Source organism: Panthera onca, chromosome X, assembly GCF_046562875.1.
Source record: "Panthera onca isolate mPanOnc1 chromosome X, mPanOnc1 haplotype 2, whole genome shotgun sequence".
Lineage (NCBI taxonomy): Eukaryota > Metazoa > Chordata > Mammalia > Carnivora > Felidae > Panthera > Panthera onca.
Window position 1 is genome coordinate 47,151,697 of NC_138357.1, and position 13,379 is coordinate 47,165,075.

General features: G+C 37.6%; 1 protein-coding gene across 6 annotated transcripts in view; it reads left to right on the forward strand.

Annotated features, from left to right (window-relative positions):
• Nucleotides 1–925: 925 nt before the first annotated feature.
• ZMAT1 (zinc finger matrin-type 1) overlaps nucleotides 926–13,379 on the forward strand; it is a 44,963-nt gene continuing 32,509 nt past the window's right edge. For 5 of the 6 annotated variants that reach the window (XM_081794072.1, XM_081794076.1, XM_081794073.1 and 2 more), the window contains exons 1-2: nucleotides 926–1,226; nucleotides 9,897–9,977. In XM_081794072.1, coding sequence (XP_081650198.1) covers nucleotides 950–1,226; nucleotides 9,897–9,977 — 358 coding nt within the window. In that variant the 5' untranslated portion in view covers nucleotides 926–949. The remainder of the gene's footprint in view (nucleotides 1,227–9,896; nucleotides 9,978–13,379) is intronic. The other variant, XM_081794074.1, reaches the window with a different exon arrangement.

A 13,379-nucleotide genomic window follows, 5' to 3' on the forward strand; every position in this document is an offset into this window, starting at 1 on the left:
TGGAAGGGATTGAGATCAGAAGAAGGAAGACCCATAGATCAGAGGCCTTACTTCTAATGAGAGATAATGAAGACTTGAAATTGGGAAATGGAAGTGAGACTGGAAAGGAGAGCATACACAAGCGAAAGTGTTGCACAGATGCACCAGGACACATATCCATCAACAGGGAAATGAATGGGATATTGCACAGCACTCAAAGTGAATGAACTACATCTACATGGATGAATTTTAGAAACAAATCATTTAGCGAAAGAAACAAGTCCCAAATTACTACATAGAAACAGATACAAAGTGCTGTGAAATTTGAAAACAAAACTAAAAAACATTGTTTAGGCATGCATGTATGTGATAAGAATATATGTAAAAAGATCATGGTAATAAACATAAATCAAGATAATGGTTTCTTCAGCAGGGCAGTTTGGGGAAAATGTTGAGATTTAAATTATCAGTAATATTCTAGTTCTTTGGCTGGGTACCAGATTCACAGGTTTCTACTGAACGAAAATGTCATGAACGAAATGTCATGATTACGTACTCTGCTTATTTCTGCTCTTTGTACTTAGGGCTATGAGAATTAGCATTTTGTAGGTGGAATCAATTGGTTTCCAGTCATTTTGTTTTTTACCTTAAATTGGTTTTAAATCAGTTCCTCTAAGGGAAGAGGCCTCACTATGTGAGGCCCACGTGCTTTTACATCCCGCTCTTTTTACCCTTTGCCCTTGGCCCTGCTTCCCCTCCAATGGGAAGAGGATGACGCCAAGCAGTTGGTGAAGGGGGAGGGGCAGCCCGTGGATCTAAAGTGTTCCCATTGGTGTGGAGAAGGAGCGAGAACGAGGCTCCAGCTGTAGCGTGGAAAAGAGGGGCGAAGGGGGCGGGGCTAAGCGGGAGGCGGGGCTAAAAGAGCTTAACGGGAGCGAGGCGCAAGTGCAATTGTCCGCGCTTCGCTGCGATGGCGGCGGCGCCGAGCACAGTCACACTGCTGGCGGCGGAGTCTTCCCCTCAGGAAGCTACCGTCCCTGCCGCCTCCTCCTCCTACACCGCCTGCGCGGCGGCGGCGGCAGTGGCGGCAGTGATTGTGCCTGCCTCCTCAGCCACCTCCACCCCTGCCAGCCCGCCTGCCGGTGGCTGTGGCGACGGCGGCGGCGGCTTTGGCGGCTCCACTATGGCGGCGGCGGGGAGGGGGGGCAGTAGTTTTAAAGTAGACACCCGCCCTTGCCTCAGAGAAGGTGAGTTCCCGTCCCGGGGTGTGGGGGCGGCCCCATCTCCTTCGCTGCCTCTCCAGCCCGTCCGCGATCCGACTGGGCGCGGTTCACCACCGCCCCACCCCCCCCACCTGCTGTGGCGCAGTAAAGGCCAAGCTCGCCCCGCCCCGCCGTAGTAGCTCCGAGTGTGCAAGACGGACCGAAGCAGAGAGGGTCTTCCCTACTTCTCCCCACACCCCCGAAAAGGATGGGGGGGGTCCCCAGGAAAAGGAGCTGCAGGTATTCACAAAGCAGGAGTTTGAAGGGAAGAAAAATACCACTTAGTTTCTCTCCCAACCAGGGCGCCTTAGTATGCTCTATAAAGTTGAGGTGTGATTTGGTAGAAAGGAGACAAGGTAGAGGTGCTGTGGAACTGGAGGGTCAGGGAAAGGGAAGGGGGACTGATGGAGAAAGGGGGCAGAGATAAAAGAGAAAACGCTGAAGAAATAAGAGGGGGGAAACCCCCTTTGGTGAAATTCAGCATCCTGCAGTGTAGAAACTTTGAATAGGATATTTAGAGAGGAGATTAGGAATTTGGGGAGGTTAGAGTGTATACATGAGCTTTAAAGTAGGAGCTGTTAGATTTTAGGGTCATAGGGTCCGATGGAGGGGGTTGTGCTAAGAAGAGAGTAAAGGAAGTGTGGGAGAAGCACAGATTTCAGATACCACATTGGAGAGTTTTCTTTGGCTATTTGAGGGTGTGACCTTGTAGAGCAAGGTTTAGGGACCCATCTTTGAGATGGTTTTGATTTTAATAAGTGCTGTTGTACCTACCAACACATACTACTCCTAACATAAAAAGGAGATTTCTTGACTATTTCAGTATAAATGCTATTTAGTTCACACAAATACTATATAGTAGTAAACAGCAAACTGTAAAATTTGCCATTGAGATGCATTTTAAAGCAGTGTTTGGAAATGCTTCTTAGGTAGTAGAGACCAATTCCACTACAGAAGATCTCAGTAAAGCATTTTGCCATCGTAAATTTTGTAATTAATTTCCATTATTTGTGTGTTACCTTATGTGCTAACTTGCCTCCAAAGTGAACGACGTGGACACCAAAATGGAGTTTAAGTTCCTTTTCCTTAGAACACCCCATTAAAATTAGCCCATAAAAATGATTTTCTCTTCACATTCTTAAGTGATATATCCCTGTGTGCTATTTATTACCTTTCACACCTTTCACTTTGGGGGAATGGCAAAGCAGTAAAAAAATCCTTTACAATATTTGTCATAGACACATGACATAAATGCCACTTACTAAATATGGAAGTTAGAAATACACTGTGATATGGTGATGTCTTTGTATTTATTAACTCTCTTACTGAAGGCAACCTTGGAAAGATTCTACTGTCTTCAGTCAGCCTGGATTTGTACAGTTGTTTCGGGATGAAAATATGAAACCTGGGTTTTTTTTTTTTTTGTTGTTTCTGTACCAAACTTTCTGTGTAACCGGAAAGAATGAGAGAACAGTTTTATAGGTGGTCAAGATCACAATTCAGTCTGGCTCTCATGGCCTTTTCACAGTAAGGTTTAGGACCAGTGTCTCATGCAGCAAATGGCTTTTTGCCTGTCTCTGTGACTGGATTGGTTATAGTATTTTTTAATTTATGCAGGTATTAATGGCTTTAAGAGGTATAAATTCATAATGTAGCAACCATACCCTGTCTACACTATTACTAACTGACAAAACGAGGAGAGCTCTAGCATAGAAGTCTGGTGCAGTGAACTTAGGTTCTGTTGTTTATCCATTAGATTTTGTGACCCTGAACAGATCACAAACTTCCTGGGTTTGGGTTTTGACATTTCTGAAATAGAGGTATTGAACCAGCCAGACTCTTAAGATTGATTTCTGGTCTGACAGTATGAGCCATGATTTTGCAGTTCTGCATTGATACATACTCTTAATGACATTTCCATGGCTGCGCACTAGAACAGTAATTCATAAGCCATAAGAAACTTTGACCGTAGTTACCACTTGACATTCAGTGAGTAATTAAATCTGTGTTGTTAGTGTTGAGACAATTTACTAAGCTATGAAAAAAACAAATATAATTGCTACCTAAAAATTATCTCTTACTATTTCATTTTAGGTAAATATCCTTAATTACGTGTTCACTCCAAACCAAAACGTTTACCTTTCCACTTAACGAAAGATAAATATGTAATATAGTACACTGTCCAAAGCACTATTACATGGTAAAATATTTTTGTTTGGATATTTCTAAAGACTATAAATGGTTGCCATTTATAAGATACTGGATAAAAGAGAAGAGAGAAAAATGTTTCTTGATGGTGTGCCAGTATCTTTTGCTTTTTTTTTTTTTTTTTAAACCCTGGTTAGGAGATTACTCTAAAAGGTGACAAAGAATTGTCAAGATTCCAGTTGTTATAAGTATACTCCAGATAGAACCATTAAAAGTCGTTTAATAAAGCATTTGGTGATCTTTTTTCAACTATAGTCAACACTCCTAAGGATCTCATCTGTCTTGGGGTTGGTAATGAGCAAATGACAGTGGAGATTAAAAATTGCCAAGCAGGGAAGATTAGAAGTTTCAAAAGTTACAACTGGGAAATTGGGCAATAAACTTAAAAACAAAACAACAAACAAAACAAATGCCAGGTGAATGGATATGACAAAACATACCTGCCTAGAATTCATGGTAAAGGGAGTCATGAGATTTTGTAGGACACTTCATGTTTAATGGCTCAAAAAAGGAATTTTCACCCAATATTGATGTTCCAATGTTATCATAGTAAACATCAAAACAAAAATAAACAAAAACCCTCTTGTTTGTTTACCTCTTCGTTTAAAAAAATAATTTATTAAGTGAATTCTGTTTTAGATTGGAGGACATGCTGTCTTTTTATTTAGTTAATAATCCATTTGTACAGTAATTACCTAACAATTACCTTTGTCTCCATATTATTCAGTGAAGTTTCAAGTCCATCATAAGAAAACCTAGTTAATGGCCTTTCCTTCATTTATTGGAGAATTGTTTATTGAACTCCTGTGTGTGTGTCACTATGCTCAGTGATGAGGATACAGTTGAATTAGACACAGCTGTATTAAAGAACTCTAGATTAAAGAAGTCAATAGTATTGCTTGATAGTGAAATTATAAAATGAATAAATAAATAATTGGGGAAAATGCAATCTTAAATATCATTTGTCAGACTCTTAAACTATCAGGGCCCTCCCATTGTTTATTATAAATCTGCATTCTACCCATGGTGTCTTATATATTATAGGTACACTAAAACACATTATAAATCTAATGTTGGTATCTAGGAAGGAATAATTAGCAAACTGTTAGAATTAACATTTATTCTTTGCATTTGTTAGGGTAGGAATGTCTGGAGAGAGGTTAATGACCACTTGTTAGTTTCTGATCTTCTGTCTCTATGTGTCTTTAGGTGTCAATATGTGAAAATATTGACTGAGCCTGCCCCTTCATGTATTAATCACATATTTGTTTGGATATGAACCTTGATTCTTTTCCATGTGAAACCAATCTTGGAGATCCATTCACATTTACTAACCTATTGGAATGAATGGCATGGTGACTTTCTGATGCAATGTAGCTGTCATGGGATCAAGTAAATTAGTGGATTTACACAGGACTTGAATTCAGTTTGTAACTTCACAAGCAGGCAGGACTCCGGAGCTAACTAGCCACAGAGTGCTTATAATTATGAAGGTCACATATTTCGTTTAAAGACAAAGTAAATATTAAACTTATAACTACTATTCCCAGTTATTTTATTAATTACATTGCATTTTGTAATTATTAATATGTTATAGGAAATCCTTCATTATTTTTTATTGTGAGAATCTGTGTAAAACACCCAAAACTTGCTAAACTTATAGGTCAGGTACTAATCTTATAAACTGAGAAAATAAAGATACTAGATAGCATTATAACTGTGTGTTCATAATGCTTACAGGTACACATCTGCACTTCTAGCACAAATAATATTTCTGAAAACTCCTTAAATGGATTGTGACATTTAGGGGAAACAGTGTTAAAATACCTTGGCAAGGTTAACATGGTCCATTTTCCACTATAACTTAGTGTTGAGCTCTGTTCATCTTTCCTTTATATGAATGGTATTAAAAGATCACAAAGGTCGGAGCTCCTGGGTGGCTCAGTTGGTTAAGCGTCCAATTTGGGCTCAGGTCATGATCTCACAGCTTGTGGGTTCTAGCCCCGCGTCAGGCTGTGTGCTGACATCTTAGAGCCTGGAGCCTGCTTAGGATTCTGTGTCTCCCTTTATCTCTGCCCCTCTCTCTCTCTTAAAAATAAATAAAATGTTTTAAAAAGTTTAAAAAATTGCAAAGGTCAAGTCAGCTATTTAAAAAATTCTTTTAAATCAAGAACGCTTGAGGGAGGCTATCTCAAAAGGTGCAGTCATGGAGAATAAAGCACGTATGCTCTTTGCAGAATTAAAATGATGATTTCTTGGATTTATTAATAGCTGACTTTAAATCTGTGACTGAGTTTTATATTATTGCAGCCAACTCTTTTGAGTTTTTCATTCTTGTCACTTTATTAAAATAGTATGCAAAGACATGAGAAAGAATTAAATATGGCCTTTTGTAGCAACGTGGATGGAACTGGAAAGTGCTATGCTAAGTGAAATAAGTCATACAAAGAAAGACAGATACCATATGTTTTCACTCTTATGTGGATCCTGAGAAACTTAACAGAAGACCATGGGGGAGGGGAAGGAAAAAAGAAAAAGAGAGGGAGACAACAAAACCATAAGAGACTCTTAAAAACTGAGAATAAATTGAGGGTTGATGGGGGGTGGGAGGGAGGGGAGGGTGGGTGATGGGTATTGAGGAGGGCACCTGTTGGGATGAGCACTAGATGTTGTATGGAAACCAATTTGACAATAAATTTCATATTTAAAAAATAGGATGCAAAGAGTTTTTTACAATGTTAGATTTTTTTTTTTGCCTCAAGATCAGTTGGACTATGTAATTCCCACCTCAACAAAGCATTAAAGCAGTTAATAGCTAGTTATTGCCATAAACATCTGATGGGTTATCTTGAGGAATAAATTTGGTGTTTGGTACAACTAAATCTAATTGTCATGCAAGTAAGATTCATTTTATGAAATGTAGCCATTTATAGAGTGATCTAATTTTAATAAGCTTAAATTTATCAGGGTAACCAAGTAACATTTAATTCTAGTGAAAGCAAAGTTCTCTTACTTAGAACTGAAGGATGTTATAATCTTCCTTTCCTCAGAGATCCTGTGTGGTTTTTAATTTCATTAGCAAGGGTGGACCAAATTGTAGGCATAGACTCATCATTTTTGTCTGACTCAAGCCATAATTGTTTTTCTTTTATCACAAAAATGTATTTCATCCTAAGTTGTCTGGTGTTATCTAGTAGTATTAGGAAAAAGTTTCAAATAGGATAATTTTGATTTCACACTCAATTGCACTTTTGTATACAGAGGTTAATGGTATTTTATAAAACTTTAGCATAATAATGCAGCTATTTGGAGTAGACACAATCCAACAATGGGCTCCACGAAAATGAGTTTCTAGGAAGTAAATCCTCTTTGCTTTTTATATCATCAAAGGTAGGTACTCTGGAACAAGCTGAATTGAATATTTTTATATCAACATGGGGGATTTTAATCCATAGAATGTGAATTATTCATCCTTACATTTGTGTTTCACTTACTTAAAAACATCTCTCAGCTATTACTAATGCCTCTCCTCAAACTTCTGGAACTTTTTCATAGTCCAAATCTACCTGAATCTAGAATCATATATTTTAAATTTTAGCTTTCCCAATCCTTTATTTCCTATAATCTCTCTGGGCCTTAGCTTCCTTATTTTGAAATGAGGACATTAGACTAAATCAGCTATAAACTAGAGGCAGTTTTGCCCCACAAGGGATATGTGTTAATGTCTGGAGATATTTTTTGGTTTTGACAACTGGAAAATGCTGCCAATTTCTAGTTGGTAGAGGCTGGGGGATGCTGCTAAATGTCTTACAGTGAATGGAACAACCCCTCATAACAATGAATTATCTGGCCTAAAGTGACAGTAGTGCCAAGAGTGAGAAATGTTGGACTAGGTTATCTCTAAAATTACTCTGATCTGAAATAAACTGACTATATATAATACTAAGTAAAAATTTCAGCTTCTGCATTAGTAAACGAGCATATTTTATCAAGTGACTTTGTGTGCCGAACATTTTTTTAAAATTTTTGTTTCATTTATTATTCACCACATCCTGGGAGAGACAGTATATTTATTTACTTTTTAGATGAAAAAACTGGCTCCAAGTGGTTAAATAATTTGCTGAAGGGTATATAGTTAGAGATCGAGATGGGATTTGGATATGTTTGACCAACTCAAAAGCTTATTTTTTTTCCCTACTACCCAGTATTATAGGTCATAGTTTTTCGCCCCATTCCAAATTATTACGAAAGCTTTGCTTTCTCAAGTCATGTAAACACTTCTTGTAGGAAGGAAATAAAAAGACTAAACACTTTCACTAATAGAAATTTAGTTGATTCTCTCACTAAAGGCTAAAGTCATGTATAAATATAGTAAAATTGTAAGAGCACCAAATACATGAACTTTCTTCTCAGATCCTGTTTATAATTTGTCACAAAACCATTCTTTGATTTAAAATAACCCTCATAATTGTTATTCAAGAGAGGATCACTTACGTTATAGTAGCAAAACAAAGGTTTATTACTTACGCATTTTCCTCTGAGTGATGGGTTGACTCTGCAGGGGAACTCTCCTTCAGGGAGAAGAAGGTGCTTTTGTCTATTATTTTAACACTTTCAGTATTTTGTTTCTTATTAAACTGCCATTTTAAGCATTTTTAAGTGTGCAACTCAGTGCCATTAGGTACATCCACATTGTTAGGCAACCTTCACCCCTGCCCATCTCCAGAAATCTTTCATCATCCCAAACTAGAACTCTGTACCTGTAGGTTATAGTTTTGTTATATGACCATCTTTCTCCAATCTAAAGAACTTTATGAGGTGTCTAATTTCTGTAAAATAACATATTTATAAGCTATGCTTAATTTTTTAACAGTTGGCAACCTGAAGAAGTGTACCATTTATTGTGACCACAGAGGACAGCATTGCAAAGCAGTTTTACTCTCTTACACTTTGAATATAAATGGAACCATGCATTAAACATTGGTTTTATCTTTTCCATATCCTGTCGGTTTAAGCCTTTACTCCTTTATCAGCCTTAGGTTCTCTTCCCATTTTGAACTTAGTTTTTGATAGTACTTTCTTATTCCTCATGGCTTTTTTTTTAATTTTTTTAACCTTTATTTATTTTTGAGACAGAGAGAGACAGAGCATGAATGGGGGAGGGTCAGAGAGAGGAAGACACAGAATCTGAAACAGGCTCCGGGCTCTGAGCTGGCAGCACAGAGCCCGATGCGGGGCTCGAACTCACGGACTGTGAGATCATGACCTGAGCTGAAGTCAGACGCTTCACTGACTGAGCCACCCAGGCGCCCCCCTCATGGCTTTTTTTAATGTTAAAACACAAAGAAATGTTATCAGCATGAGAAGCTTCTGTATGTTTCAAAGACAGTATATCCCAGTCCATATTTGAGAGCACAGCATTGTATCATTAAGATCTCGCTATCAAGCTACCTAAACCAGGCTTTGATTCCGAGTATAAAATCTTGTTCCCCTATCCATATATTTTTTCCAAGTTTATGATGGCATAAAATCCAAATATGTCAGGTAATAAAGAACAAGTGAGAAGTACTATGCTAGGAATATTAGAACAACATGTCTATGATTAACTGGGAGGGATTTAAGTTCCCATGTTCAAAACTTTATTTGCTGCAGATGAGGGATGAAATCACACATCACAGCATTTAATTTTGTCATTTGATATTCGAATGTGTAATCTATGTTTTTAGCCATAGCTTTCCTAACTTATAACTAAATGAGATTGAAAGATGCAGGACCATTTGCCATGAATTTGTTGTATTCATTGTCAGGAAAGAAAACTGAGCCACTTATACCTATATTATAACAAAAATAATACTATAATTTGCTTAAAGCAATTTGACATTAGCTATGATGACTAAAACATTATATTTGGTAATAGAAATTCTGTGTATGTTTTTGCAAAGAAATACTTTGGAGAGAACCAATTTTAGGGTTAGGACAAAGATAAGGAAATGCAGATAATGGAGGAGTAGGGGGAAAATATTAGGACCTTTTGAATTTTTAGGCCCTAAACTCTGTATAACTATGTAGCTGTTTAAAACTTCAAATCATCTTTTGTGTTTCCTGATAGACTTATTATTTGGAAGCAGCTAAGATATTTGGACCCTTCTATAAAAATACCACCAAAATTTTGCTTCTCTCTGTATTTCTCTCTAAAATATAACATTTTTTTTTGGTGACTATCAACCCATATATGGTCAAGTACAAGAGAAACTTTAGAAATAGAAATCTGAAAGGTGGAATATGTTATTAATCATAAGCTAGTTAATAGCAGGGTAAAGACTGTCATGCAGTCTCTCTCATTCTGGTGCTTTTTAAAACTCTTACTGCTTTTGGAATTAAGAATCGGTGTGAAGCCCATATTTAACAACCAACCAATAAAAATATATTTGTTTCAAATTCTAACAGTTTATGAAGAGAAAAGATGTGAAGAGAGTACAAAGAAGAAAAAAGAAAAAGGGGGAGATACAAATTGCCGAGTTTCTTCAGGTACTCATTCCTACCAGAACCAGTTCAAAAGACCCAGTTTTTTGTGAGAATACTTAACTTTAGTTCCTGGCATATAGTGAGTACACAATAAGCATTAGTTCCTGTTCCAGTCATCTTCCTCACAGCCAACATCATTTGTTCACATGACTCCTAATTTAACATCTACTCCCTGATGTTTGCCTGCCTTCTAGGTCTTCCACCTAAGACAGGCTGAAAAACATCTGCACTATCTATAACCAGTTACCTCTCCCACTTTCAGAATTTGCTATAGACCATTTACTTCTGAGAGTCCAAAAATCATGTCTCAAAAGTGGGGATAGGGATAGAGCAGGGTCCAAAGGAACATTTATTTAGCATCTCTTGTGAAGTAGACATGCATTTCTCATATATGCCAGACCTAGAGAGGAAGTTTCTCATCTAAGCTTTGGCCTTTTTAAAAACTAACTCTCTGGGATATCTTGGGTAGACTTAGATTGGAATCCTGGCTCTGATGCTTCCTGTGTAACTTTGGACAAATTGCTTGACCTTTCCAGGCCTCAGGTATTACCTTTAGAAAGTAGAGATCATCACATTCATATCAAATTTAGGGGAAATGCAGTTTGAAGAGAACTTGACAGTGTGGGATGCCCTCTGAAAAATAATATCCCATCATGTATAATTGTTGTCAGTAAGAAGCCACCTTCTACAAACCTCTTGTCTATAGATTCAGGATCTGAAAAGATCTTGAGAGGCCAGAATTATTGGTAGAATCTAACAAAGGAAACTTAAATGAGACAACTCTAAGTGTATATTGGGTCCGGTTGGGGATCCATAAAAATTTCTATCTATATAACTATGTCCTGGAGTGACAGTTTAACAGCTCCAGGTGAAAAAGAAGCTTGTATTTTTTTCTAAATTTTTTAATGCTTACTTATTTTTGAGAGAGAAAGAGAGACAGATTGAGAGTAAGGGAGGGGCAGAGAGAGAGGGAGACAGAATCGGAAGCAGGCTCCAGGCTTTGAGCTGTCAGCGCGGAGCCTGATGTGGGGTTCAAACCCACGAACTGTGAGATCATAACCTGAGCAGAAGTCAGACGCTTAACTGACTCTGCCACCCGGGTGCCCCAAGAAGCTTGTATCTTTTAAATTTTTTTCTTAAAACAATTATCTTTATTCAAGTTAAGCACAAATTTATTATCATTGTGGGGATGGCTTATTTTTATTTTATTTTTTACTTAAATTTTAGTGAACATTCAGTATAATATTGGTTTCAGGAGTAGAATTGTTATTCATCATTTACATACAACACCCAGTAGAAGCTTGTGTTTTACAAAAGTTAGCCTGTCGTGAGTCAATAGTATGATGTGCCCACCAAAAAAATTGGTGAGGCTATCTTAGGCTATATTAATAGAAGAGAAATATTCAAAACAGAGAGGTGAATATACTTAACACTACTGAACTCTACACTTAAAAATGGTTACAGTGGTAAGTTTTATATTATGCATTTTTACTACAATAAAAAAATTAGGTGATGATCTCATTTTACTATTTTGTTATTGTGACCCCATTAGGGTGATTGTGCTTATGTTACACTTTATGAATTGCAGGGATTTAGGTAAACAGTGAGAGCACTGGACATTCAGCTGGATGACAGAGCTGGGATCAGTTCACTAAAAGGCTAAGGCGGGGAGCAATAAAGATGTAATGGTTCTACTAAAATATTTGAGGATTGCCATTTTAGAAGAGGGATTATATTTACCATGCCTTCAAGGAATAGAACCACGACTAGTAGAAGCACTAAGACAGCATGGTCTGAGTCTGATCCCTGGATGAATGTTGGAACAGTTTCACCTGTGAACTTGTAAAAAACTGTACATTCTTGGTCCCCAACCCCAGAACAACTGTATAAGAAGTTTGGGGATGGGACCCCAAAATTAATCTTTTAACAGGCTTTCCAGATGATGCTGATGCACACTAAAGTTTGAGACCCCTACTCTCCAGGAAAACAAATTTCCATTCAACGAAAAAACACATGAAAATTTGGCTAGCAGCGATTCTCAACCTTCACTGTGCAACAGAATCACCTGGGAAACTTTAAAAAACAAAACAAACAAGAAAGTATGATGAGAAACCACTCCCAGAGATTCTGGTTAATTGATCTGGAGTGGTGTCTGGGTATTGGTATGTTTTAAAAACAACCTAAGTGACTTTAATGTGTAGCCAGGGTTCAGAACTACCTTGTGGAAGGTTGAACAGGATCACTAGGTAGGCTGTTCAAGAGATTACTTGGGGACCCTACTTAAAATTCAGATTCTTGTGGCACCTGAGTAGCTCAGTCAGTTAAGCGTCCGACTTCGGCCCAGGTCATGATCTCACAGTTCATGAGTTCAAGCCCTGTGTCAGGCTCTGTGCTGACAGCTCAGAGACTGGAGCCTGCTTCAGGTTCTGTGTCTCCCTCTCTGCCCCTCCCCTGCTCATTCTCTGTCTCTCTCAGAAATAAATAAAAACACTAAAAAATAAATAAATAAAACTCAGATTCTTGGATTTCAACTCTGGAGATTTATATAGATAGTGCCAAGGAATACTTCTTTTCTTTCTTTTTTTCCTTTTTTTCCAAAATCTTTTCGGGTTAGACTAAAAGCAGTTAGCTTGATAAGTATCATTGTAGATGATCTGTATACCAATCAGCTTAGTCACCAAATAGGTATTGGACAGCCATTACGTGTAAGGATCTAGCCTGTACTGTAGAGCAGTGATTCCCAACATGACTGATTATCAGAATTATATGGATTGGACTACCCACAGAGATTTTTTAATCCAGCATGTATGATGTTGAAAAACTGTGCATGTGAATTTGATGTGATACCCTGATTGAGAATAATTTTTACATGAAGATTTGTTCCTGAAATTTTGAACGCAAATTTAATAGTATTGAATTGATTGGGAAAGCATGCTGTCTAAAGAAAATTAGCATAAATCCTCCTACGTACATTTTAATGTGCATCAACACACATCTTCTTTTTTAATTTCAGATTTTTCTGCATTTCGGTTTTGACTCACTGAAGTCAGAATATCAGCACACTCATATTACACTCGGAAATAATTTGCCATTGACAAGTAACTGTAGGTGAATTTATTGAATTTAATTAAGGCCAAAACTCCACTTCTTGCATCAGGAATAACATTGTATAAGCTTAAATGTGATAGATCTAAAAGCTTATCATATTCATAGCAAATTCTAATCTCAGGATTTAATGCCCTCTAGTTTTGACAGATATGCCTCTTACATCCATTCCTTCCTTTCTGTGCCTGCTGCCCCTCCTGAGGCTTCAAGCCTCAATGACCCATTCCTGCAACTGATTCCTAATTCATATGCCCATTGTGAGCCACTTCTTTTCCCTTTTTGAATGCAAAATTCAATCCA